At 48.7% G+C, this 24527-nt stretch overlaps 12 protein-coding genes across 12 annotated transcripts; 7 read left to right on the forward strand and 5 right to left on the reverse strand.

Moving 5' to 3' along the window:
- Positions 1 to 357: 357 nt before the first annotated feature.
- Positions 358 to 2137, reverse strand: BJ212DRAFT_839708 (F-actin capping protein alpha subunit). The gene is made up of 8 exons (XM_041344179.1): positions 1659 to 2137; positions 1481 to 1596; positions 1327 to 1425; positions 1227 to 1276; positions 1039 to 1173; positions 892 to 988; positions 621 to 842; positions 358 to 573 (listed from the first exon to the last, which is right to left on the reverse strand). Exons 1-8 carry the CDS (start codon positions 1738 to 1740, stop codon positions 505 to 507), a joined length of 870 nt encoding a protein of 289 aa, XP_041197353.1. The 5' UTR covers positions 1741 to 2137; the 3' UTR covers positions 358 to 504.
- Positions 1836 to 4285, reverse strand: BJ212DRAFT_1331615 (isocitrate lyase). The gene is made up of 6 exons (XM_041334773.1): positions 3827 to 4285; positions 3606 to 3769; positions 3435 to 3550; positions 2361 to 3385; positions 2166 to 2303; positions 1836 to 2115 (listed from the first exon to the last, which is right to left on the reverse strand). Exons 1-6 carry the CDS (start codon positions 3887 to 3889, stop codon positions 2002 to 2004), a joined length of 1620 nt encoding a protein of 539 aa, XP_041197354.1. The 5' UTR covers positions 3890 to 4285; the 3' UTR covers positions 1836 to 2001.
- Positions 4286 to 4400: 115 nt separating this feature from the next.
- Positions 4401 to 6654, reverse strand: BJ212DRAFT_1331619 (glycosyl transferase family 4-domain-containing protein). The gene is made up of 8 exons (XM_041334774.1): positions 6292 to 6654; positions 6091 to 6241; positions 5827 to 6040; positions 5447 to 5774; positions 5206 to 5394; positions 4906 to 5146; positions 4547 to 4830; positions 4401 to 4498 (listed from the first exon to the last, which is right to left on the reverse strand). Exons 1-7 carry the CDS (start codon positions 6537 to 6539, stop codon positions 4756 to 4758), a joined length of 1446 nt encoding a protein of 481 aa, XP_041197355.1. The 5' UTR covers positions 6540 to 6654; the 3' UTR covers positions 4401 to 4498; positions 4547 to 4755.
- A 37-nt stretch (positions 6655 to 6691) lies between these two features.
- Positions 6692 to 8492, forward strand: BJ212DRAFT_1263860 (uncharacterized protein; the record flags this gene model as incomplete). Its single annotated transcript, XM_041330377.1, has 6 exons — positions 6692 to 6818; positions 6876 to 7028; positions 7092 to 7457; positions 7512 to 7566; positions 7615 to 7951; positions 8001 to 8492. 6 exons carry the CDS (start codon positions 6692 to 6694, stop codon positions 8490 to 8492), a joined length of 1530 nt encoding a protein of 509 aa, XP_041197356.1.
- A 545-nt stretch (positions 8493 to 9037) lies between these two features.
- BJ212DRAFT_1263412 (uncharacterized protein) lies at positions 9038 to 11257 on the reverse strand (the record flags this gene model as incomplete). The annotated part of the gene is made up of 13 exons (XM_041330344.1): positions 9038 to 9154; positions 9208 to 9508; positions 9564 to 9682; positions 9733 to 9833; positions 9884 to 9944; positions 10001 to 10201; positions 10256 to 10399; positions 10451 to 10546; positions 10596 to 10638; positions 10690 to 10753; positions 10805 to 10949; positions 11002 to 11031; positions 11090 to 11257. The coding sequence occupies 13 exons, from the start codon at positions 11255 to 11257 to the stop codon at positions 9038 to 9040; spliced, it is 1590 nt and encodes a 529-aa protein (XP_041197357.1).
- Positions 11258 to 11936: 679 nt separating this feature from the next.
- On the reverse strand, positions 11937 to 12482 carry BJ212DRAFT_1445098 (mitochondrial ribosomal protein subunit L20-domain-containing protein; the record flags this gene model as incomplete). The annotated part of the gene is made up of 1 exon (XM_041338055.1): positions 11937 to 12482. The coding sequence occupies one exon, from the start codon at positions 12480 to 12482 to the stop codon at positions 11937 to 11939; it is 546 nt and encodes a 181-aa protein (XP_041197358.1).
- A 73-nt stretch (positions 12483 to 12555) lies between these two features.
- BJ212DRAFT_1331633 (UbiE/COQ5 methyltransferase) lies at positions 12556 to 13642 on the forward strand. The gene is made up of 3 exons (XM_041334775.1): positions 12556 to 13043; positions 13092 to 13302; positions 13351 to 13642. Exons 1-3 carry the CDS (start codon positions 12599 to 12601, stop codon positions 13580 to 13582), a joined length of 888 nt encoding a protein of 295 aa, XP_041197359.1. The 5' UTR covers positions 12556 to 12598; the 3' UTR covers positions 13583 to 13642.
- Positions 13643 to 13821: 179 nt separating this feature from the next.
- On the forward strand, positions 13822 to 16485 carry BJ212DRAFT_1262940 (Cullin; the record flags this gene model as incomplete). Its single annotated transcript, XM_041330303.1, has 7 exons — positions 13822 to 14014; positions 14079 to 14158; positions 14222 to 14389; positions 14452 to 15327; positions 15382 to 15562; positions 15615 to 16357; positions 16408 to 16485. The coding sequence occupies 7 exons, from the start codon at positions 13822 to 13824 to the stop codon at positions 16483 to 16485; spliced, it is 2319 nt and encodes a 772-aa protein (XP_041197360.1).
- Positions 16486 to 16904: 419 nt separating this feature from the next.
- On the forward strand, positions 16905 to 18458 carry BJ212DRAFT_1263897 (histone acetylation protein-domain-containing protein; the record flags this gene model as incomplete). Its single annotated transcript, XM_041330381.1, has 1 exon — positions 16905 to 18458. One exon carries the CDS (start codon positions 16905 to 16907, stop codon positions 18456 to 18458), a length of 1554 nt encoding a protein of 517 aa, XP_041197361.1.
- Positions 18459 to 19732: 1274 nt separating this feature from the next.
- Positions 19733 to 21801, forward strand: BJ212DRAFT_1296878 (uncharacterized protein; the record flags this gene model as incomplete). Its single annotated transcript, XM_041332511.1, has 2 exons — positions 19733 to 19959; positions 20007 to 21801. 2 exons carry the CDS (start codon positions 19733 to 19735, stop codon positions 21799 to 21801), a joined length of 2022 nt encoding a protein of 673 aa, XP_041197362.1.
- A 116-nt stretch (positions 21802 to 21917) lies between these two features.
- BJ212DRAFT_840549 (uncharacterized protein) lies at positions 21918 to 22602 on the forward strand. The gene is made up of 2 exons (XM_041344181.1): positions 21918 to 21921; positions 21981 to 22602. Exon 2 carries the CDS (start codon positions 22092 to 22094, stop codon positions 22449 to 22451), a length of 360 nt encoding a protein of 119 aa, XP_041197363.1. The 5' UTR covers positions 21918 to 21921; positions 21981 to 22091; the 3' UTR covers positions 22452 to 22602.
- A 210-nt stretch (positions 22603 to 22812) lies between these two features.
- Positions 22813 to 23876, forward strand: BJ212DRAFT_1263408 (glutathione S-transferase; the record flags this gene model as incomplete). The annotated part of the gene is made up of 7 exons (XM_041330343.1): positions 22813 to 22952; positions 23024 to 23261; positions 23318 to 23348; positions 23396 to 23446; positions 23503 to 23623; positions 23700 to 23757; positions 23817 to 23876. 7 exons carry the CDS (start codon positions 22813 to 22815, stop codon positions 23874 to 23876), a joined length of 699 nt encoding a protein of 232 aa, XP_041197364.1.
- Between the last annotated feature and the right edge of the window lie 651 nt (positions 23877 to 24527).

Consider the following 24527-nt stretch of genomic DNA (forward strand, 5'->3'; position numbering starts at 1 on the left):
ATGCCACCTGTCATTTTCATCTGACGTCTAACGTGTTGGAATCACGCAAGCCGGTACCGGCTAGCACAACGCCAAGATCACAAACAGGTTGGTCGTCGAAGCATGTGGATCCTTTATGACAATGAGCGTCGTCCGTGCGTACCACTTGTACATGAGAAATATGGCTTTGTAGTTTTTTTTTGAGATAGAGACAGTACACTGTCCTCGACATATACAAGCTCACTCATTGGCTGTGCTACGACGACCGCGGCGGGACCCCCTTACAATGCTGTGTGCACCGCGCTCCTGCCATCTGGCGTGGTACACCATCCGAAGTAAAAGATGATACTATGTGCGAGTGGGGCTGTTAACATACGCACTAATATATTTGTTAAATTGCAAGTTAGATATATGCGTCATTTCAGTGAAATGGGTTTTCATTTCCACAGAATACAACTACAGACAAGTGAAACCAAGAGGTATCCCTCGAAACCGGACGACATAAGTCAACTGCTGATGTGACCACTATCGAGGTTGGGCGCCAAAGGCACGATTGCTAGCAGTAAGTTCAGCGCCCAATTTATATCCCATAGTCTAGACAAATTCAGTCGGGACAATGACCATCATAATAATAAACTCACTTTATCCCAGTCTATCTTTTGTCGCGTCAGGGGCAGGGCGCGCCTCAACCCTTTGAACGCCTTCTCTCCCATCTCATGATATGCATCATTCAGGGATGTCTGGCATCGCGACTCTTCAGCCTCGATCAATGCAAATATTTTGGATGCCGATGATACAGGAGATGACGATGATACAGCAGCTGGTATTGATATTGACGAGTCATTCGATGTACTGAGTTGGACCTATACCAAACGTCAGGCCAATGAGTTTGTATCCTGCGACGAATCTTACATTTCCTTGTTCGTAGTAGTGAACATTAACGAGGACTCTTCCCTGTATGGTCCTACTCTCTAAGTCTATTTCGTAGTGCGAGCGCCATCTACCAGCCCTGCAGAGATGATTTAGTTTGACATACGCGATATGTGATAATGAACGAACCAGTAATTTGATGGATTGTATTTATTGGAGACGATCTGAACAGCGAATTGGGTGGTCGACATAGCTAGCACGGTAGCAACTCCATCGTGATAGTGTGAGCTCAAGTACGACAGAGCAGCAGATTCCAACGCAACACTGATCTTTGATAAATACAATGCACATCGATGCATAACGGTTGATCCACTGACCGCTGAGGCTCAGCCTCTGAAGGCTCCTCCGACTGAGGATCTGTGGCTTCCTACTAACACCATTGGTGACCACCGCTCGTGACTGAAAGTGAGGACTCACTAGAGTCAAGTGGTTGAAAACAAAAGAGGTTTTAGATCGTGGGTCTAGATAGCGTTCTTCTTCGGTGCCGGGTACACGCGCAAATTCGCTAACTATTGTCTAGAGCAAGATCCAATGAATAACGGCATCTCGACGCGTTGAACCAGATACTGACCTGATGGTGTTCACCTGGCACTTCGACCGTTGTGAACTGCGCGATGTTATATTCCCGAAGGGCAGGAAGGATGCCTTCCTCTAATCCCGCGTCATCATCTACGATGACGCGAACATCTGCACGGAATGGACCAGAAGTCAGCGTTGCATGGAGAGACAAGGTACTAAGTGCTAGGCACCGTTCAAGACGTCATTGATCTCTCCTGGAGGCGATTGGAGGATGAAGGAAGCAGCCACTTGTACACGATCTTCAGAGCTCATCACGATGATCGATTCTTCTGACGCGTCCCGTAGGTTTGGCTTTCAATTGTAAGTCGAACTTGAAGCTGTAGCATTCGATGAGAGCGATCGGCAACTGCCGATAAGAAGTGCATAATCCAGCAAGTACTTGTGTTCTACTGGTAAAAAATATAAAACTACAGCTGACGTGGAATGGTTCCGGACAACAATACAGATGTTAATTCTGATGTATTTGTAGAATGTCTTTTAAGATCAATCTAAGATGATCGTGAGTGCCGTAGATCACAGTTTAGCCTTGAACTGGTCCTCGGTGACACCCTTGCCCATGGCTGCTGTAGACGATACACCACCGGTCACAGTCTTTATGAGATTATCGGCGTAATCAGCGCCACTCCACTGTTCAAGCATTAGCTTCAGGGCGTACGCATGAGCTCGTAGTGGCAAACCTTTTGATGCGTCAAGACATCACAGCTAATCTCCCGCTCTTTGCTCTGGACAATCTCCACGTACGCTTTCATACCTTCCTTCGCATATGAGCGAGCAAAAAGGTCGCTTATGTATGCATTGGAGTGCAAGCCGCCGAGCTGACAAGGAGATCAAAGTCAGTTAAGCGTTAGTTGATTGTTCGTTTAAGTACTAACCGTGATAAATTGCCAGACGAAGCCAAGTTTGCCCAGCTCCCAGACAAAATTTTTCATATCCTGGCTATTCAAACCAGCGGCTTCCCAGTTGAATGAAGGGCTGAGGTTATATGCCAACCAGTGACCTGGGCGTGCAGCATGGACCCCGCGAGCGAACTCCTGGGCTTGGGCCAAGATCGGTTTCTTTGTTTCCATCCAAAGGGCATCGGCGTATGGTGCGTACTCAATAGACCGTTTGATCGCACACTGGGTGCCACCTTGGTAGCGATAGAACCCTTCCCGGGTCCGAGGTGTATCCCAGTTCCAGTAGGGTACGGACTTGAGACCAAACTCTCTCTGTGCAATGACCACTGCTTGAGGGTATGACGAGTGCGCAACACGGGAGATGAATCGATCCGTGGTAGCCTTCGATGCACCTTGTGCGGACAGGGCATTAGCCAAGGTCTCAGAGAACAACTGCAAGTTCGCAGACGCAATCCAAGCGTCCTCAACCGCCTGCAAACCATCACCAGACTTTCCGGCATTCTCGGCATCTGTCATAACGTTCACAAGAGGGGGAAGATCCGGATTTGTGGAGCCGAAAATGAAGGGGTGGTCACGGTCGTCAATGTTTGAGGTAATCAGGGTAGCGGCTTCTGAATCGGTCCGTGCAATGACCAAATTCTCTACACCCATGATGTCGTATTGAAGTCGAATGGCAACGAGGCGGTTGATATGCTCAGATATGGGCACAAGAACCTTACCTGCCATGTGTCCGCATTTTTTTGTGCCAGGTGCTTGATCCTCGATATGAACACCAGCCGTGCCTTTTTCGACGAACATCTTTGTAAGCTTCATAATCGCAGTGAGGCCACCATGTCCAGTATCAGCATCGGCAACGAGTGGACGGAGATAGTCAATGAACGGTGTCGCAGCAAGCTCTGCTTCGGACATATTCGAACGAGCTTCGCGTTGCTTACGGTCATGGAAGAGCTGTGCCATGAATAGGTGCTCAACCTTGTTAGGAACCGTATTCGAGGGGTAATCTGGATGCAAGTTAAGGAAGCTACGTTATCGCCGAAGGAATGTGCGTACCAGCAAGATCGGGGCCGGGTTCGTTGGTAGACGAAGCCGTGCTAGAGGATTGCCAACCAGAAACATAAATTGTCTCAAGGTACTTGGCCATCTGGGTAACCTGTACAGGGTCTAGGCTATACACGTTCCATTAATCCCGTCACACAGAAGTATCTTGCGGAGGTCACTTACGCCCCATATGTGTGTGATGGTGTACCATTCTTGGCATGCTCGGAGAGCAGGGCGAAGAGCTTCTTTCCTTGAATCTCGGAAGGATATTTGATTGGAATGCTACCCCGCTTCGCGACGACCTGAGCAGCGGTATATGGCCGCTTCACTCTGGCGAAACGTGGGCTCTTCATGATCGACATTGCTCAATACCGCAACTCACTTCTTGCAGTTTAGGGGCTCACCTGGAACCACCGTTCGACCTCAGCGACCTCAACCTGGAAAGCGGCGCGCTCAGCGTTTGCCATGACAGTAATACTGGGAGGATGATTGAAGGTGACAGGAATATGAAACTGTCGTTAAAAGGTGAATCTATTCAATGGGTCAGTAAGCTCAGCGGCGAGGTACGGATGAGACATGTGATTCCGCCAACAGCACTTGATCTAAATTGATCCAAATCATAACTCCAACACTACCGATGACAACGGTACTATGGAGCGAAATTGTACTAGGCTTGAATGTTCGCTCGTGATTACGCTCTATGTCCGGAAACACGGGGTACACAGGCGGCGTTATACGGACTTTCAGCGGGAGCGACCCCGCTCGAAGCTGTTGCCCCGCGAGCCACATGTACCCTCTGGTGTAGCAGAGCAATGATTCGGCCGACATGACAAGGTCTACTGAAGCTTGCTCATTCAGGGCACTCATTAAAGCCAAATCTAATCCTAAAAACTTAAATCTGTTTGATTGACACCTGTTACACGTCACACGCCGAACAATGCCGATGAACAACAACTTCGGCGGCTCAGTACACACTCAGTTTACTCCGACACCTCCCGCCTATCTCTGACAGTTTATTTTTCTTCGCTTGTTGTTCAAACAGTAAATAAACTCGCGAAAGAAACTGTCATTGAGTAGGTTTAATATCATGATATATAACGTGGTGATCTAAGTAACCAAGATACCCCCCCCCCTCATCTCCTCCAGCAGGTTCTTCACCGTCCGAAAGCCTCCGCATATCACTGGTACGGGCTGTTTGCGGTGCCACCGTGAAGCCGCCATGGCCAGGAGGACCCTGAGGTCCACTATAGGTTGTGCCCCACGACAGTAAAGCCAGGCTTGTGTTTGTCTAAATTAAGTATTATTCATGTTGCTGTTGATGGCATATGCATCATCACCGCCTGTCGCCATCATAGACGAGGCCAGCTAAACCGTAGCGTATAGTAAAAGCAAAGACACTGCCCGCGATCTGTCAGGAAAGAATTCAGGGAGGAGGTGCCAGCGTCAGTAATTTGGCGAACAGGGATGTGCTAGACCTGCACACCTGAGTACACATGAGTACCTGAACGAGCTTCTTCTCGTTCATAGGACCCAGACGCAAGAGAAGGAAATTGAGGATCGTCAGATTGGTGGCTTCAAGGACAATTCCGTTGGTTGGGTCCATAGTCAGCTCTGTGAGGCCGAGTGTGGCAAATATACGCAGGGTAAGAGACGCGAGCTTCGTAGGAGGCCGTTTTTCAAAGACGGTTTTTGAAGGGTGCAGCAGATTGGTATCAGAAACGAATCTAAAGGGATATCATACGTTAGTCAATGACGGACTGTATCTCAAAGATGATGGTAGAACCTTGGAACGCGATGCCGAGGACACGGCACGATACCGAAGAGCTGTGGGCATGAGAGCAAAAAGTTGAAAATCTGAGGAATAAAGAACAGGAGTAGGGTCTTGGAGAAGTGTGCCTGTATTCCGACCACGGAGAAGGCCATTCCAGTAGCATAACAGAGCGTGTCTCCGGGAAACGCACGCGCAGGATACCTATGGGTAATGATAAATAGCCATTCGAGGACTTTGGATCATTCGAACTCACCAGTTATGATACATAAATCCAAGACATACACCCACGAGAGGAAGCATGAAGTACAGACTAAAGAGATGTCTGTCAACAAGTTCGATACTTCCATAGGCCATTCCTGCATGCCAGGCCCCACCGACTTCGACTTCAATTTGATTGCCGAGAAGGTGCACGGGTATACGGAAGTCAAATGGCCAGGGCATGTATAGAAGATCGTTAATGATAACAGAAATTGCGATGATCAACGCTTGGCTGACTTCGGAGCCATTGATCCCAGCGAGAATGTTGATGCTGTTAGTCGTAAATGTCGAAAGGAGTGACATGTAGAGATAATACAAGGGACCTGAAGGAATGTTGAGAACATCATGATCGATGATACAATGAAAATTACAAACCTAGGTTTACAAGAAGGCCAAGGAATGGCCGAAGAGGAATAGGTACGACTACATGAGTATTCCCTCCTTCCGCATAGTAGACCATCAAGAGCGGTATAGCAGCAATAAGCGGGATAGGCAGCTTATGCCTCCATCGGATATCGAACACATCGTCGAGGAACCCCAACAGAGTTGCTATCAAGAGCGATAGCAATGATGACAGATATACAGATAACTTTACTGCTCATTACACAGAGATTCTTTCAACACTGAGGGGGTACTAACCTGATGATGTAGAGACGCAGCGCCCAGCAAGCCTTCGATCTTGCTTCCTCCGCCAGAAAGGCTTGCGATGGAGGTGGAGAACGAGAAAGGAATAAACAAGATTAATAGCAGGATATATATTGACGCGCAGACGAGGCCTTGACTTTCTGGTCTTAAGATGCAAGTCAGCTTTCGACCTTGTGCTCGTTCAAGGGCACGAACATAGGATCAGAGTAAACCTTCAAAAGATCTTTCCCTTTCAAGTTGGCTTTCACGAATGTTGGTCCAAGTGCAGGGACCAGGTAAAGCGTGGCAACGAATGCAAATATAGAGAACCCAACAGATGCCCATAAGGCTGGCAATGGAGGCACGGGGTCTAGCAAAGGACGAACAACAAACCATGAAGCAACTGGTATTAGGGATATGAACAAGATGCTAGGAAGTGGTCTGGGGGATAGTGGAGGCGCCATGGCTTGCCTGCCGATGTTCCTAGTAGTAGTATGATGTTCTTGTTGGTGAAGCTCTCCACGTGCGCTGTGACCGACGTACGCGTCGTTGAAGACGTGTTACTGTCACCGTCAGGATCAATTTCAGCACGTGAAGATGCGCTGCTCTTCCGTTTATGGCCACGACTTCAACCAGCTCAGGGGAATTTTCTACGACAAATTCATCGTGTCGGAGTAACTGGGTCTTGAACCGTGAAGGATGCTGCATAAAGATCGCAGAAGGCAAAGGAAGAGGTGTTTATGGTGAGCAATTTCATCTAGATCTTAGAACAAAAGTTGAGGACGAATGGCTGTTGGCAGCATCTCGCGTTATACCACCCCAGACCGTAATCGAAGTTAGCCCTGTGCTACTTTTCACCAGAACTGAGTATGAGGACTATGGAAGACATACGATCCTGGACCATTACACGTTCAAATGGCGAGATGGACGAATGGCTCTCGCCCTTGGGCTCGGTGAGATTTGTTCTCGGCACATCATCATCGTTTACTCAATGGAGACATGTTGGTACTGCTTAGGCTCCCTTTTCAATCATTCGAGCCATCCAAATTTGTCATACATGATCGATCCCGTTCATGAGTGTATCAGGTATACGTCGGCAAGGACAATCAACCCCGAGGAAGAGCTGTGTATCTTCTACGGACATCAACTCTGGTTTGATCCCGTGGGCACCACAGAAAATTTGAAACCTCAAGTCTGTCTCGACCAAAGTGACCAGTCTGAATTTCTTGATATTCTGGCTATCGATGGTGAGGTGGATGAGATTGAACCACGGGATACTGGCGACCCGAACGATGATATCCTGGAAGGCGAGGCTCTTCCGTTCATTTGGAAGAAGCTTCAAATAGATGAAGAAGAGGAGTCAATGGAAGACATTAGGACAAGTACGTTCAGCCCACTTTTTGAAAATTGAGAGCGTGACTCACCACAACATTTAGTGCATGCCTGGGCGGTTGACATCCCGGACTTGAAATATATAGCGACGATGTTAAAGTGAGACTATTCGCTACAATGTCACTAACCAACACTCAAACCCACTAGATGGCTGAAACAGTCAGGTCTCGAGAGCGATACCCTGTCACATCTCAAACGCATCAGGAAAAGAGATAGTATCACCACGCTCCTGCTCAGCGTCTCGTCTTCGGTCCCTTTACTTCCTACGAACGTTGATATCGGAGATCCTTATCAGATTCCTGTCCCCTGCAATCCCGCTTTAACACAAACGTCACTTATCTTTAAAAATACGTTGTGGCCTACTGTATACGCACCACGGCGGAAATGGGAACCCGCAAAATGGTCTATTGCTAAAGTCCAATGGGCTCGTAATGCCGTCAGTCATATCTTGCGAAATACCGCTCAGACAACGTCAAGTGACGAGGTTAGTTTAATTAGAAGCTTGCCATGGGAAGGGGCTCACAGTATCTTAGCTTCCAGTTATTGCACACGTGCCCAAGCCCTTCGAAGACGAAGCCTTGTTGTCTCGGTCATTTACAGCCAAAGATACGCGTATGTCCACTGGGCATCCTTTACGCCATGCCGCAATGAACATCATTCGAAACGTGGCTGATTGGCGTGCAAAAACATCCCCCACCGATCTTCTACCCGACCCTGCTGCTTCTCCTTCTAACGGCAGCCTTGGAATCTCAGACACATCGTGCAATGGCACGAATTACCTGCTAACTGGGCTTACGCTCTTCATAACTCACGAACCATGCATCATGTGCAGCATGGCCCTGCTGCATTCGCGCGTCAAAGAAGTTTTCTATATCGTCCCCATGCCACGAACAGGAGGATGCGGTGGATCTGAATGTCTGCCTGCACTCAAAGGTGTTAACCACCGCTATAACATCGCACAGTGGAGATCAAGAGACGTTGATAGTGCAGCCCCAGCACATGTTGATGAGCAGATAGATGTATAATGAACTGTCATCTAGATGGCTTGATAGCACAATGAATGATCCCTTCAAATGTACCTGCCAACCATCTGAACGATTCTTCTAACTTGTGGTGCAAGTGTCGACAAGCAGATGATTATCTAGATGTAAGGACTCGGAGTACCTTTCCACCGACGATGTGATTCCCTTTGTACCGCTCTGATGAGCCACCCGCTTACATATAAAAGCATGTCCTTACTTTCCGTACCCATAGGCATTGGTCAAAGTCCCACTCATCAATACTCGACACTCACGACCCGTCATTCCCCGTCAAGCTCATCAACAGCCTTATTACATAGATGCCACCAGCCATCTAAGCGATTCTTCTAGCTTCTTCTATTGAAATAGGTTACAGTACATATATACTGTTCGGTGGACAACGATGAATCGGGGCATAAGGAAAGCAACGATAGCATGCAAGTGACAACAGTTCAAAAATAGATACATTCCGTCGCCTTCCCGCATTCTCCGTCGTCCGTCCTGACAGTCTCGGACTTCTGTCTTAATTCCATCCCCATAACGACTCGTCACTAGAGTCGTGTGAACGAACGCAGTTGCAGCGCAGGTGGCTGCCACATCTTGTCATGAATGAGTCCCAAAAGGTCAAGATCGGGGAGTGTACGGAGATAAGCATTATCATCCAATTTCTGAACGAGTACAAAGATCAGCGTCGAATTTCTACTGATTGTTCCTTCCTTACCTCTTTTTGTGCTTGTCTGATGACAGCAAATGCGACCTGGGCGCTGATATCCCTTATGCGCGCAAGGCGAGGATATACGAGTTCGGCCGCTTTCTCTTCCTCGGTCAATGAGTTGGCAAGTGCGATGGCTGCCTGTTCGACCATGGCATCCGATACGTGCCGAGTTCGGGAGAGGATGGAACCGAGGCCGATACCAGGGAAGATGTACATGTTGTTTCCTTGGCCAGGCTCGTACACAACACTATCACGGGAGACAGACTTGTACGGGCTACCTGACGCGAAGATGACCTGACCATTGGACCTTTACAGGCGAGGATCATTAGGATCGACTATCTGCGGGGGCTCTGTTGACTTACCATTCAATGGCATCCTGGTAGTCCAGTTCGCATAGCGTGACAGGATTCGACAAGGGGAAGATGATGGGACGGGTGTTCAGTGCACACATCGCTTTGACGACTTTCTCAGTGAATGCATTCTAGAATGAAGTAAGGTTATGTAAAACATAACTATTACTAGAAGGCGTACTCTGATGGTGCTCAGGCCGAGCAAGGCGGTGGGCTTCACGTGGTTAATGATGTCAACAAGGTTAGTGAGCGCAGGGCCGTCATAATCAGTGCGTGCGAAGACTGTAATTGCACTTTAGCTCGTAGAAAACAACGTAGGCATATTCTCGTACACTTCTTATGCTCTTGGAGACCCTTGCGGTCAGCAGTAATAAGACCTTTTGAATCAACAGTCTAACAGGCTCATTCAGTGACAAATTCAAATGCCCTTCGAATGTGGCTTGGCTCACATAGATTCGAGACCTTGCTTCTTCGGGACTCAGACCAGACAAGGTAAAGAAGGACAATAACTGCTTCGCAACGCCGATACCTGCAGAACCGGCTCCGAGGAATAAGATTTTGTGATCTGATGGCGGCAACCCGGAGGCGGCAGAAGACAAACGAGCGGCATTTGTGAAACCTGACAAGATTACGGATCCAGTGCCTTGGATCTGCACAGGGGTCAGTACAAAAACAGAGTAGGAGTTGGATTGTGATTGACTGACATCATCGTTGAAAACACGATACTGATGGCGGTACCGTTCGAGGTATCTGAACGCGTTATCTGTTGAGAAGTCTTCGAATTGTACTAGAAGGGTGGGGAAGACTTCTTTCATGGCCTCCATGAACTCGTCCATGAATTCGTCCATCTGGAATATACATCAGTACATCAACGTGCACACGGTAGCAGGGGGACATACTTCTGGGCCCAGTGGGCGTGGGCGGCGAACGCCGATGTAAAGAGGGTCATCGAGATAGCGTTGTGTATTGGTACCCAAATCCAGGCAAATGGGGACCTAGCTAGGGTCAATTGGGTGCAGGTGGATACTAACAGCATGGGCTTACAGTAGATGACGGTTTAATGCCGGCACCAGCAATGTACAGGTCCCTGCGTAATTATGTTCGATGAAGGATCCTCTGAAAAAGTGTGAACACTCACAATTTTCCAAGACTGATGGGCAGGCCGTTTGCCCCAAGATCGCCCAAGCCAAGAATACGAGAACCTGATGGTTTGATCAGGGAGGTACATAACACGGAGGGTCCAACTAGCTCACCATCGGTAACGACGGCTATGCGCCCGTCATTGAAATTTGGCCAGCTGGCTAAGACGTCGCGAATGCGACCCTTGTCTTCAATGGAGACATATAGACCCTCTGGTCGCCTCCATATATGGGAGTAGTTGACACAAGCTTCTCCAACCTTTGAAGAGCGCTTCTTAAGTATGATCACACGACTTGGTGGAACACCTTACAGTTGGTGTATACAAGATGGGAATCATTTCCTGAGTAAATCAAAACACCTCAGTCCCGGTTTTACACGAGACAATGAGGGCGGCTTACTTGCATGTTCTCAAGCAAAATGTCATAGAATAAATCAGAGTCACGGCCTTTGAGCCCATTTAGATAGATATATTTTTCAAGACCAAGCTGTTTAGAACGCATTTGGTTGAGAGAGCGCTGATGGTGATCAGTTTTGGCAAAATGGGGAGGAAAGCGAGCTGGCGACATGGTATGAAAGTTGGATGCGAGTGAACGGGATGGGCGGTTGAACGCAGAAGCTAGTCTAGCTTTATAGGAAGAGCAAGTGGCACGATACAGCATTCAGAATTTGAAACAAAGTTCTCGGCACAAGGTGGTACGAGAGGAGGAGGAAACTCCAGACTCCCCACAGCTTCGAGTCTATAAAAAGGGCTTTAATAAGGATTCGGGGAAATATGTACCTCGGCAAAAAAAATTATATCAAGTCAGCATTATGGATTAATGTAATTGGACCACGGGGAAAACACTAGAGCACTCTTCTAGTGGCATCGGTATGAAAATCGACTCATTTGGCCCTGCAGGTCAAGTGGAACGATGGTAGTTGTGCTCCCAATATGGAAAGAGGTCGTGACAAGAGTCGGAAGCAAGTCGGAAGAACGGAAGACTACGGAACGGGTTGTCGCGTCGGACGGTGTTCGTCACCACTGTTGCATTGATCAGTCAAGTAGATCAATTAATTGCATCGGTAACCGCAAAACGTGTGCATGTGCATGAGTATAACAGGTCCAATCAACACGACTATACGAAGACAAAGGTACACTAAATGCGCAGCTGCTGAAGCCAGAGCCAGTCAGTCATGCATGAATGATTAGAGGCCTGAGAAACGGACCAAGAAGATTGCTCCCTTGGTAAAGTACCTCTTGTCATCTCACCAGAATTCACGGCGTTTCTGCTTAATAGCAACGAAGGTGGCCTTCTTCTCTCCCCACTGCTCCCTCACACTTTCATGCTCTGCCTCAACCTTCCTTGCGAACTCCTTCCGTTGGGGCCTCGGAAGGGCAGCAACTTTGGTCACAAAGTTCGGCGTGCATTTGAACATTTTGGCGAGTTTAGTACGGCTGTATTTTTCTGGATTAGACAGCCTCAGCTTCCGTAGCTGCTCCATGTCTTTATCAGACATTCGCGACGGTGTAGCATTGTAAGCCGAAGGCCGTAATAAAGGTGGCATTGGTGCATGTTTATTAGATGGTGTTGGAGGCTTGAGCAATGGAGATGCAGGAGCTAACGTTGTTGAATGAGGTGAAGGCGCTGTTGGGGGAGGTCGATGAATGAAGGTCAAGTTCTCGTCCTTGAGTGTTTTGACAACGGCGTTTGAACGGTTCAGCAATGGATCTGGAAAACGCGCAGGAGGCTTTTCTGCAATACGAGTTGCATAGCTGCGAGTGAATGAAAGAGATAACCGTGGTTTCAGCATTTGAGCTGTCCGTAGGAGGTTCATTCAGCAGGAGTTAAAGCAAAACATCGACGCTTACATAAATATTCCCATCCCTATAGTGGACGCGTTGTCTGCTCAAAAAGTTCATTCAAGTTATGCAGGCAACAAGGTCAATACGACTACCTCGCAAGCTGTCAGCATGCCGCCTAATTCATAATCATTCTATCCTTCGTTCATCAGATCCTTCTGGACGGACAACTTCATTTGGCTTCAAGACAGTCCCAGAGGAATCGAAGGAATCACTTGTGAAGGGTGTTTTCGACTCTGTTGCGTCGAAATATGACTTGATGAACGATGCAAGCTCCCTCGGCGTGCACAGGCTGTGGAAAGATTCCTTTGTAGACTCTCTCAAACCGGGTCGCAAGGGCCCCCTTCGGTGTATAGATGTTGCAGGAGGAACAGGCGACATTGCTATCCGTATCCTGGATTATGCGAGGGAGAACTATGCAGACAGAGAGACGACCGTGGACATCGTGGACATCAACGCGCAGATGCTCAAGGAGGGATTCACGAGATTCAAAAAGACGATGTACCATAATAGTGAGCTTACTGTGCCTGCCGTATACTCTACTTCATGACATCTGTCAGCACCTCAGGTTTCATTCCATGAAGCAAACGCACAAGAGCTACCTGCTTCTCAGTTTAGGAATGATTCATATGACCTGTACACGATTACGTTTGGTATTCGCAACTGCACGTCCATCCCCGCCGTGCTAAACGAGGCTTACCGGGTTCTCAAGCCTGGCGCCACCTTCGCGTGTCTTGAATTCAGCAAGGTTAATAACCCGCTTTTGAGCACGTAAGTGATTTTTGTTTATTACTATCTTCATTTTAATTTAGTGCGTAGACTGTACGACCAATACTCATTCACGGTCATCCCACTGCTTGGAACTATCCTAGCTGGCGACCGCGATTCATACCAGTATTTGGTAGAATCTATACGTAAATTCCCAAGCCAACCCGAATTTGCGCAGATGATCAGAGATGCAGGGTTCTCCACGGGAGGTGATTTTGATGGTGGTGCGTGGACAGATCTTTGGGGAGGCATTGCCTCGATACACACAGGAGTGAAGATTTAGCAGTATCATAATTTTCATTCTCGTACTACAATTCTAATACCCATTGTGTGTCTCGCTTTCTTTGTGAATTGCGTGAGTTGCTGCAAACAATATTTGTGGAAAGCACACGAAGTAGCGCCACCGTGACAGCCGCGCCTCTCTGCCAGCGTACTCACGAGTCACGACAGCTTTCATAAACGGCCACCATGTCTTCTTCTTCAACAACAACAACAACCGCGTCCGCTCATGTCTCTCATCAAATGCCACCTGCAACTGCAGATCTTGCAACAACATGGGCTTTCCTTGAGGAGGGAGTAGACCACATCATGACCAAGCTCCAGACTGGCGTCTCATACTCCAAGTATATGAGCCTCTACACCGTGGCATACAATTATTGCACGTCCTCGCGCATGCATAGTACCACTACAGATACAGTTGGGCAGGGAAGCAGAAGTAAGTGTCATTGGCAGAAACAACTTTCCCGTGGTGATAAGGCCGCAGTCTGACTCCTCAGCAGCAGGGGCTAATCTGATGGGCTCGGATCTGTACAACAATCTCATTCGGTATTTTATCACCCATCTCAAGCTCCTCAAAGATGTACGTTAACTCCTTTCCCCCGATCTCACGAGCGATCAGACATTATTCTTATCCGTTCTACAGCAATCCGATTCCCTCCAAGATGAAGCTCTTCTACGATACTATGCTGGTGAATGGGACAGATACACGACAGGTGCTAACTATATCAATCGACTATTCACGTATCTCAATCGCCACTGGGTGAAGCGAGAAAGGGACGAAGGTCGGAAAGGAGTCTATCCTGTATACACCGTGCGTCGCCCCTTTTCCTCACGCTGTCACACTGATCCTCATGCACGCATTGCCTCTCACAGCTCGCACTCGTGCAATGGAAATCAAATTTCTTCCTTCACGTCCAAAGCAAGCACACAAAGCTCGCTGGTGCTATTCTCCGATTGATCGAGCGCCAAAGAAATGGCGAGACGATCGATCAAGGTCTTGTGAAAAAAGTGGTCGACTCATTCGTTTCGCTTGGTCTTGATGAGTCGGACATCAACAAGGCATCGCTTGATGTCTACAGGGAGCATCTGGAGACACCGTTCCTTGACGCAACGGAGAAGTATTACGAGCAGGAGTCCGAGGCATTCCTTGCAGAGAGCAGTGTATCTGACTATCTGAAAAAAGCCGAAGAGCGCCTGAAGGAGGAAGAGGACCGTGTCGACCGATACCTAAACACTGACACACGGAAGCAGCTCGTCAGCAAATGCGAGCATGTGCTGATCCGACAACACTCTGACCTCATGTGGGAGAGCTTCCAAAGCTTGCTCGATTTTGACAAAGACGAAGATCTGCAGAGGATGTACGCACTATTATCGCGCATACCCGAAGGCCTGGAGCCTTTGAGAAAGAAATTTGAGGAACATGTGAAGAAGGCCGGGCTGGCCGCTGTTGCAAAACTCTTGGGCGAAGGATCAGAGGGTGCAGATTCGTTGGATCCCAAGGCATACGTCGATGCACTACTTGAGGTTCACCGCAAGAACTCGGAAACCGTTACGAGGAGCTTTAGGGGAGAAGCTGGCTTTGTTGCGTCGCTCGATAAGGCATGCAGAGAATTTGTCAATCGCAATGCTGCAACGGGTTCGTCGACGACAAAGTCGCCAGAATTACTGGCTAAGCACGCGGATATGTTGCTTCGCAAAAACAACAAGATGGCTGAGGAGGAGGACCTTGAAGGTGCTCTGAACCGCGTGGTAAGTACCTCGTTTGATGACCTCTGCTTATGTCTGTCTCATTCGTGTGCGTAGATGGTACTTTTCAAGTACATTGAGGACAAGGACGTCTTCCAGACGTTCTACGCTACGAAGCTGTCCAAACGTCTCATTCACGGTGTATCTGCATCAGACGAGAGTGAGGCGAGCATGATCTCCAAGCTGAAGGAGGCCTGTGGTTTCGAGTACACCAACAAGTTACAGAGAATGTTTACCGGTATGCTCCGTGCACCATACACCACCTTGCGGTCGCTTATTTGCTTCTGTAGACATGAGTCTCAGTAAAGACCTCACCGATCAGTTCAAGGAGCGCATGGCGAATCACGACGACATGGACATCAACTTCTCCATCATGGTCCTCGGCACGAACTTCTGGCCGCTCAGTGCACCCAACAACGACTTTATCATTCCTCCCGAAATTCTTCCTACGTACGACCGCTTCTCCAAGTACTACCAGACGAAGCACTCCGGCCGTAAACTGACCTGGTTGTGGAATTACTCAAAGAATGAGCTGAGGACAAACTACCTCAATCAGAAGTACATTTTGATGACCAGTTCTTATCAAATGTCCGTTCTTCTGCAGTACAACAAACATGACACATTATCACTGGAGGAGTTGATTACCGCTACGGCCATCAGCAAGGACATCTTATCTCAGGTGCTCACACTTTTGGTGAAGGCCAAAGTTCTGATCAACGAGGAGACAGATCAATATGATTTAAACCCGAGTATGGCTTGCCTTGTTTATATTTCGTGTGGGGCTAACGCACTCCGGTTAGACTTCAAGTCTAAGAAAATCCGTGTCAACTTGAATCAGCCGATCAAGGCTGAGGTGAAGGCCGAGTCCTCGGAGGTACTCAAGACTGTTGATGAGGACCGTAAATATGTGATTCAGGCCACCATCGTTCGTATCATGAAGGCGCGCAAGACGATGAAGAACCAGCCTTTGATCCAAGAGGTGATTTCTCAGATTTCGCAACGATTCGCCCCCAAGATTCCCGATATCAAGAAGGTAGGATTCCTTGTTTCTTCGCTGGAATGTAGACTTATTTGTGGTTCTAGGCAATCGACACGCTGTTGGAGAAAGAGTATATTGAGCGCGTGGACGGCACGAGAGACACATTTGCATATGTGGCATGATTCTAGTCTTTATCAAGGCAACTCCCTGTATCATACATTCCTTCTTGTAACCTAATATCGTGTATTGTCCTCAGAAGGTCAAGCGCATATTCTCTTCCTTTTATTTCCTCTTTTATATGCTCTCGGGAGCGAAATTCTACAATCTGTGATTGATCTAGCTATGATAGCATCCGAGTCAGTGGCGATTGGGTGGGTCGGTGATCTCACGGGAGGCGTGTGTGATTACAAGGCAGTGGATATCCGTTTTGATACACAGGACGGTGGAGCAGCACCATAGCCCCGCAACCCCCCCGTGACCTCCTTGGCTCGGTCCAACGTTAACCTTGACGCCGCCTTGGCTAGTACTGCCCCGCAAACCTATTCGGGTCCAGGTCCTTGTGCCGCTGAGCAGAAACCGCATTTTCCCACGTATCGCAGTCATGACTTTGCGGGATGCGCTCCTGGCAGGTCTCAACAGCCTACCAGGCACTCGTGAGTTCCATCTTCATGTCTTGGTCTCATCACCCAGAAAGCACGGGAACCTTTTCCCGTTTGCAAATCCACGACCGAGGTCGTACTTGCAGGATATTTTGATTCTGCTTTCCGAACAAACCACACCAGACTCTCCCTCCGTTTTCGTCTCTGCAATCGAAGCATGCGTGTATAACATCCCAACGACATCCTGTGCGATATTGTATGTCTCGAAAGTCGACTCTACTGGACAAGCAACTGCGCCATCTCCCACTCCAGCTCTTGTTCGCGCACTCTTGTTGTTCTACGCAGACCCTGCCACGCGTCCCATCTCTGCTGACCATCTGTGGATCCACGTGTTTGCAAGAGCACAGAATCAATACCTATTCCCAAACTCTTCAGAATACCCGAAAAAACATCCCCTGAGCGATATCAAACTCTGTGCTTGGTGGAAACGCCAATTCAGCACCGTCATAGGCGAATTAACGTCTCGTGTGGGCGATACCTGCCGTACGAAACTATATTATACTCTACCTGGTCTCAGCGAGTTTGAAGCTCATCACTCGCTGGAGAGGGTATACCCATCGACTGGTTCGACCTCCAGTTGGACATACGGTCACCCTTATTCCCAGGACGAAATCCCCCTACCATGTCCTTGTCCTTCCGGGGGCGATTCGCCTCGCCATCTAGGACAATGTATACCGTCATTTGATGATGACCCTAAATCTCGGTTTATTGATGAGATTGCGTACACGACGGATGCGGATGGGATAAGGTCCCCAGAGCGAAAACGCCCAAGAGCGGATACGTTAAAGACGTACGAAGAAGACGTATCGTCAGCCGACGCTTCAGAAAAGAAGGAAGGTCGGAGTAAAAAAGAGGACCAGACCCATAAAGAAGTCAAGAAGGTGTCTGTGGAAGAATTCTGGGAGCGGATGTCGTTCCGACAGGAATGTATTGCAGGGGCGGTTACCGGGTTTTTCGTCATTGCTGTCTCTGCCGCCACACCAGCTTCGACTCTCTCCAAAAGTGAAGTGTCACCGCTTGCGCCCCAACCAGGGCAGGTTTCATCTGTGATGAACAAACGTGTGTTGACGTCACTATTAACTGCTCATGAATTTCCGTCTGTGGAAAAGGCGGTGTGGTCGACTAAAGTGATTGAGGATTCTATACGAGGGTTATGCGATGGTCTCAAGTCGAATCCTCTTCCACTTGCCGTACCAGACAGGTCGGGCCGACAAACACCCGAGCCAGACCCTGTTCGGACCACTCTAGCACCTCCGCAGACGCCTCCACCTCGTCTTGTCAATGGAAAAAGGCCGATCGTTGACATATCTCCCAATCCATTTCCAGAACCAGTTGCTTCTCTAGAAACATACCACTCGTACATATTTGGTTCGATTGCGGTCAAAAATCGCCCATCGCCGACGAAAGAACGCAGCGAAGCCACACTGAGCGCTGGTAACGGCACACCTCCAACAATCACGGTGCTGACAGCGAGGAAGAAGCGGACGAAATCATAAAGGGACGCGCGGTGAATAACGGTCCAGCCTATCAGATGAAATGTGTGCTCATACGTAGATTTGAAATAGACTTCTAGGAGGCTACCGCGTTTACGTCGCTGGTGTTGACGTATGATTTGGGTGGGTTTCACTGGCTTGTAGGAGAGTGTCGCGGGTACCCATTTATGGGGTGTAATGTTGTCGTTTATGAAAGAGATGCTAACGCCTCGCGTTAGGCTGACGATCGGATCTTGGACCGTGTACTTCATGGGGGATGGTGGTTACGGGGCATTGAAGTGACTACCAGGCTCTGATGAGAAAGAATCCCAATTTGAATTTTGATCTAGGTTCGGACCTCAATTGGGTTCTGTCGAAGATTCTCGTCGTATCGTTTTTTTCATTATCTGTTGAGAACACTGGGGTGCTACGCCGTTACGTCTGAGTGATAAGGAGTTAAAAAGTGAGATTGGTGTTCGGGTGAGAATTTGGGTTGGATGGGTTAAATGAAGTCGGTTACGATACATATGCATATGGCGTTCTTTTTCTGTTGTACGCTGTTTTTAGAAGGCTGGAGGTTATTGTGTCGAAGCAGAGGGTACCCACGAGTGTTACGGTATTATAAGAATTGGTTGGGGACTCCAATGATATACTTATAACCCGCATGGTGATTTTCCCTTGGATGGTAACCAACTTGGTACACATGCAATGAGGCAGCTACCAGCCTACGCCCAGTTTGAGTCACATATCAATAGGGCCTATCGGTTGCGAAGGAAGAGTATGCTCAAGTTGTGATAGTCAAACTTTGACCGGCTGTCGCCCCACGGAAGAACGTAAATACAGGAGACTCGGCATATGAGCCTAGCACAGTTCACGGCAATGTGAATGACTGTGTGATTATAGGTCTCCATAAGCCTCGAGGCCATAACATCGGATAGCCGCGACATCGGATAATGATTTACTACTATGAAGTTGACCGAAAGCCGAGTTGCAGTGTTTGCATAGTGTTGCACAGGTGATAGATGATGGGTGATGCAGATGATGATCTTGAGCTGTGCTACCATTGCCAGACTTAATTAAAAGCCTCTATCATGATCTCGCCATTGGAACGGTCTCAATTACGCGAATAAGTAGTCGAAACTTCTTGTGGAAGCTATACGCCAACCTGCAATTCGAATTCATTTTTGGTTCATATCCAAAACTCTTCAATTCGAATTGAATTCATACTCTATTTCGATTTCTCATTCGGTTCCGTTTCAACCACGACGACAACGACGACGGCCTCGGCGGCTACGACCATGTCCGTCAATCACGCTCCACAGTCTCTACCTTCATTTGCACAAGCATTTAGCAGCTCTTCTCTTAGTTCAATCCCGAATTCTAATAACGCGTTACCACCAATTCAACCAAGAACTCATCATACAATTTCGCCATCAAGACAACCTAGCGTGGAACAATTAAGAAACTCTAGGAAACGTTCTAGGGAAGACGTAGCAATCCGTCGTGAAAGTACAGATGACTCTGGGTATGTTCAATCCCTATTTTCATACCCCTTCTCAATCAAAATTATAGCCGCCAGTCACCTAGAATCGTTAGAATCAAGGAGGAAGATGACCCTGATGATAGTCTCATCGATTCTCCTTCCCCTCCTGAAATCACTTCTCCTATTGTCATTCCACCGTCACAAAAGAAACGACGAGTGACTGTGAGTGGTACCACACTCCCTCCCTCAACCGCCCCCTCGTCCTCTGAAATATCGCTTTCAACCCCAATAACTCCTGTGGTCATAACAATACCAACTGGAGAAGATGTTCAGTTGAGGTCTACCCTAAAACAGCAGCTCATCGAACAGCGCAGACCAAGTTTCGCTGCTCCCCCCGGTCCGAGCCCCATGCTTTCAGCTGCTATTAATAATGGTACTTCATCCTCTTCTGCCACTTATTCCCCTCCAGAAGGTTCCTTGGCAGCATCAAAGCTGAGTCTCCCAAGGTTGGGTAGACGTAGTCCCAATACAGTTGCCCGTCTAGGTGGAAACACTCTCGCATCTGGCAGCCGTGCGACTGTTCAACCACAGCCACTCACCCCTCCTCCTATGATCGTCCCAAGTCAGCAACCGCTCTCTCTCACCGCCAACCAACCCGAGGTGCCACTGAAAAGCCCTCCATCAAACTCTCTACCGCCTCCCCCTATCAGTTTCGCACGTCGTCGAGCAGCTCAGTCTGGTGGCCGCAAAAGAAAGCCTGCCGATATTGTCATCAGCCCTCGTGGCACTCACTCTTCTGACTCGCTTGCGCCTGTCATACAAAGCGCCCCTCCGGTCCCGGAACTCGGTCGGTTCCCCATGGCTATACCACGACTTCCGACTGCTCTAAGCGGAAACCAGACCACGCGAAGAGTAGCCACTAATGTTCCTCCAACACCAACCCGATTTGGCTTGCAGCACACGATAGGTCCCTCGGTGAGCGCGCCTAAGACAGCAACTACAAGATCTCCTCCTGCTATACCAATTGCCAGTTCATTAGTCCCGCCCACACCCCGCGCCCTCCAACACCCCGGTTATTCAGGAGACAAATCTGCATTCCTAGCGCCTTTTGAAGTCTTTTACGACGCGCTTAACGACTCAAAACAGATGAAAAACTGGCTGTCTGAGCAGCTTCAAAAATCAAATACGCTCCTCCAATCTCTGCAGAAGGTGGATGCGGTCGTCGAGGATTTGGTGGAGAAACGGACGCGGTCGATGCAGGAGGAGATGCAGAGTATGCGTCAGCGCATGGATTCGTTGGAGGAGGCCCTTCGTGCTGTGCGTGCGGATTCGGCGCGAAACCAGAGTTCGAGCGGTAGCGGCGTTGGGTACCCCCAGTCAAAGTTCCAACAAAATGGAATGTCGAGTTCGGGTTCGGAACCGTCTTCATCGTACAGATTCCCAACCACTAGCAGTGAGCAACGCAGGCGGGTATCGCCGCCTAGCTGGGGCACCGATAAAGACCGGGACCGCGCCACGTCCCCTTCTCCTGATACAGACCGTGACCGCCGAATGTCGGCCTCCGTCGCACGGTTAGAAACTCCGCGTCTCGACCAGGGCCAGCCGCAATCTCAATCACAAACGCCATATTCGCCATTTGCTGCTTCATCTAGTCGCGGTGGACCTGTTGTGCCTGCGTCTAACGCAAAAGGCACACCGCCGCTACGATCTCAGGTCGTACCTGGGCCTGAGCGTTCAAACACGCTTCGCCAAACACAAGCAGATGTGGCACGACCACCGGGTAGGATGTATTACCCGGGCTCGGGGGCGTTCAATGGTGGCTGTGGGAGCGGGAGCGGCGAGACAGCGAGAGGCGAGAGCCATAAAAACCCGGAGGAGCGCTAATTTTTATTCGCATTCCATTGATTTCATGCCATGTCAACGTGGCTTTTCTCGATGTCACGATGCCGATTGCCGCTTTCCTCGACGTGCTATGCGTGCCACCGCTTTCCTTGATGCTATCAGGTCACATTCTTTGCTCTCTGCTCTATGCTCTGCATGACCGCGTTTCAACTGTGCGACAGTCTTGGACAATGTTATGTCACGGTTATCTCATCTCATCTTCTGATTTATCGCATGCATGCGTTCCCGTCTAGTTGCAGCACAGTCGCTTTCGAGTTCTGTTCTCTTTTCGCATGTTTCGTCCAGTCCTTTTTCGTACTCTGTTTGTTGATGGGCCGATGCGAGTCTACATCACGATGGATATCATATTTCTAGTATCATATCATATACGTACTCCTCTCCCTCCTGTTATCTTTCTCTTTATCATGGCCATTCTTTTTCGTTCTCACTTCTCATTAGGTGCTCCGTTATATATATGTACTTATAGCTATAGCTCTTTTTTCGCAGTAGAAGCCCAAATTTACATGTTTTTAAGTCCTTCTGTTCCGGGCTACTACCAGTTCTTATCATTCCAGGCCAAGTCTCAAGTTTTCAACTCAGAACTTGTTCCGAATAGCACTATGCTTCGAGCGAGCGGTGCTCGGCTCTATTAACATTAGAACAACTTGGGCGAAACTTATTGTTCTAGCTTCTTCTAATATCACTCGGATCGGCAAGATACGCCTGAAGAAGCTTATGACCGTGTCCAGAGTTCTTGAGAGAAGTCCGCGAATTAGAGCGGTGACCGTTCGAGTTGAATTGCTGACCGATGCGGTTGAACTATAAAATCCCGGACCGCCTTTGCTGCGTGGGGATATGTCACCCGTCGGTCATACAGATCAGGTCATCATGGCAAAACCAGAGCTGAGAGTACTAGTGCGGTCATCCTCCAGAGAGCGAGTACCCTAGAGCGCCATGCAAGTCGCCTTTAACCGCCTTAGCTCTGTAGCAAGATCATTAACATTCACTCGTAATATGTCTACTGCGCCCGCACCTGCACATGCGTCTAAGCCCAAGCCTTTTGTTTTGTATACCGCTGGAACTCCCAACGGACGCAAAGTTAGTGTTTTTCTGGAGGAGCTTAGAGCGGTTTATGGGGAGAAGGTTGGTTATGAGTGAGTACCTCTTTCCTCTCCTCTCCTCCTGGGACCCGAACGAATGATATCCTGGATTCCTACTATGACAGCGTCGAGAAAATAGACATCGGACGCAACGTCCAAAAAGAGCCCTGGTTCATCAAGTTAAACCCCAACGGCCGAATCCCAGTGCTCGTTGACCGCGCACGGGAAGACTTTGTCGTGTTCGAGACAGCTGCTATTTTGCTTTATCTCGAACAGCATTATGATCCAGAGAGGAAGCTTGGGTTTGACCCTGTGTCGCAGCCTAATGATTATAGCGAGATGCTTCAGTGGATGTTGTGGGCGGTGAGTCCATCCTTAGCGTTTGGTGGGATGTAGTATTGATGACACGGTTGTTGTAGCATGGAGGCGTTGGTCCTATGCAAGGGCAAGGTCTGTAAATTCGAACTTGGTTGAAGTTTTGAGTTGACGCAGCGCAGCGAATCACTTTAATAGGTTTGCACCTGTGGATATTCCCTATGCGAAGAAGCGTGAGTTGTTTCTTTGTTTGATGTCTTATATACGCGCCTGACGATGACGACTCCAGGTTATATCTTGGAAACGAAGCGCCTCTATGGCGTGATGGAGATCCGCCTCACAGATCGTGATTACCTCGCTGGGCCCGGCCGAGGTACGTATAGCGCTGCAGACATCAACGTTTTCCCATGGTAAGTTTCAGCTTTGTTTCTTTTGATCTACTAGGCCATTTTGCTGAGGTTCTGGCTCTGGTTCTCTTGTATTCAGGATCAAGGCTCATCAATTTACGGGTATCGAATCTCTCGACGAGTGGCCGAGTCTCCAGGTGGGCTTTCAAAAGCGTTTTGTTTCGTGTGTGTTGTTCTAAAGCTTTGATCGGTTTAGATGTGGTTCGGTCGTATTGAAGCGCGTAAAGCTGTTCAGGATGGCCTTGCTATTCCGTAGTGGACTCTTAGCACTGGGTCTGGGTTCTAGCGTGGGTATTTAGTAAACCATCTCTTTCACACTCAGTTGTTGCATGATGGAACTCATTGGTTTTGACGTATCAGCAGGTGAAGTCGAGCGTCCGGATTTAGTCTTCTGTTCGTCTTGTTTGAAACGCCCGATACTACCGAAACGGTATGGCAACGAGAGCATGTGAAAGGGCACGAGGGGCCGCGCTGTGCAAAGCTTGAATACTTGAACAAGTTCAATTGGCGGCGGCGTAACATCACTACAACTGCATGCCTCCCTACACAGGTCATCGGATTGTCTTTCTTGAATCTCACAAATCCCTCAACCACGGGATGTTTTGGATCAGACTACGGCAGGAACAGTGTGAGCCTAAGCGACCTCTGGAGGCTGATTAATTGATCGAACTCCACAGTGTGATTAACTTGAGGCAGGAAGCAGAATATCCACGGGCCAATTGCACCGTTTCTCTCCATTTGAACATGCGGAGTAGCAAATTTCCCTGACATGATTACATCCAGTCCTCGTGATGATTCTCGTAAAACATAGTCAGCGCGTTCCAGAATGGAAATCACCCGCCGCTTGGCTTGCAAATTTCAATATCTCGCTTGCTCAAGTAGCGGTAGCCCTCGGTAGTCTTAGTGT

The sequence above is a fragment of the Suillus subaureus genome (genome assembly GCF_016647635.1).
Source record: "Suillus subaureus strain MN1 chromosome Unknown BJ212scaffold_5, whole genome shotgun sequence".
NCBI lineage: Eukaryota > Fungi > Basidiomycota > Agaricomycetes > Boletales > Suillaceae > Suillus > Suillus subaureus.

Coding starts and splice junctions, on each gene's coding strand:
- BJ212DRAFT_839708 (XM_041344179.1), bottom strand. CDS start 1,740: ATGAGCTCTGAAGATCGTGTACAAGTGGCTGCTTCCTTCATCCTCCAA. Junction 1,426..1,480: donor TGCCAGGTGAACACCATCAG/GTCAGTATCTGG, acceptor ATCTTGCTCTAG/ACAATAGTTAGCGAATTTGC. Junction 989..1,038: donor TACAATCCATCAAATTACTG/GTTCGTTCATTA, acceptor TCATCTCTGCAG/GGCTGGTAGATGGCGCTCGC.
- BJ212DRAFT_1331615 (XM_041334773.1), bottom strand. CDS start 3,889: ATGGCAAACGCTGAGCGCGCCGCTTTCCAGGTTGAGGTCGCTGAGGTC. Junction 3,551..3,605: donor CCATCACACACATATGGGGC/GTAAGTGACCTC, acceptor GAACGTGTATAG/CCTAGACCCTGTACAGGTTA. Junction 2,304..2,360: donor TCGTCTGGCAATTTATCACG/GTTAGTACTTAA, acceptor TCTCCTTGTCAG/CTCGGCGGCTTGCACTCCAA.
- BJ212DRAFT_1331619 (XM_041334774.1), bottom strand. CDS start 6,539: ATGGCGCCTCCACTATCCCCCAGACCACTTCCTAGCATCTTGTTCATA. Junction 6,041..6,090: donor CTGCGTCTCTACATCATCAG/GTTAGTACCCCC, acceptor TGAGCAGTAAAG/TTATCTGTATATCTGTCATC. Junction 5,147..5,205: donor CCTCGGCATCGCGTTCCAAG/GTTCTACCATCA, acceptor ATATCCCTTTAG/ATTCGTTTCTGATACCAATC.
- BJ212DRAFT_1331633 (XM_041334775.1), top strand. CDS start 12,599: ATGCAGGCAACAAGGTCAATACGACTACCTCGCAAGCTGTCAGCATGC. Junction 13,044..13,091: donor AAAGACGATGTACCATAATA/GTGAGCTTACTG, acceptor GACATCTGTCAG/CACCTCAGGTTTCATTCCAT. Junction 13,303..13,350: donor AATAACCCGCTTTTGAGCAC/GTAAGTGATTTT, acceptor TTTAGTGCGTAG/ACTGTACGACCAATACTCAT.
- BJ212DRAFT_840549 (XM_041344181.1), top strand. CDS start 22,092: ATGTTTCGTCCAGTCCTTTTTCGTACTCTGTTTGTTGATGGGCCGATG.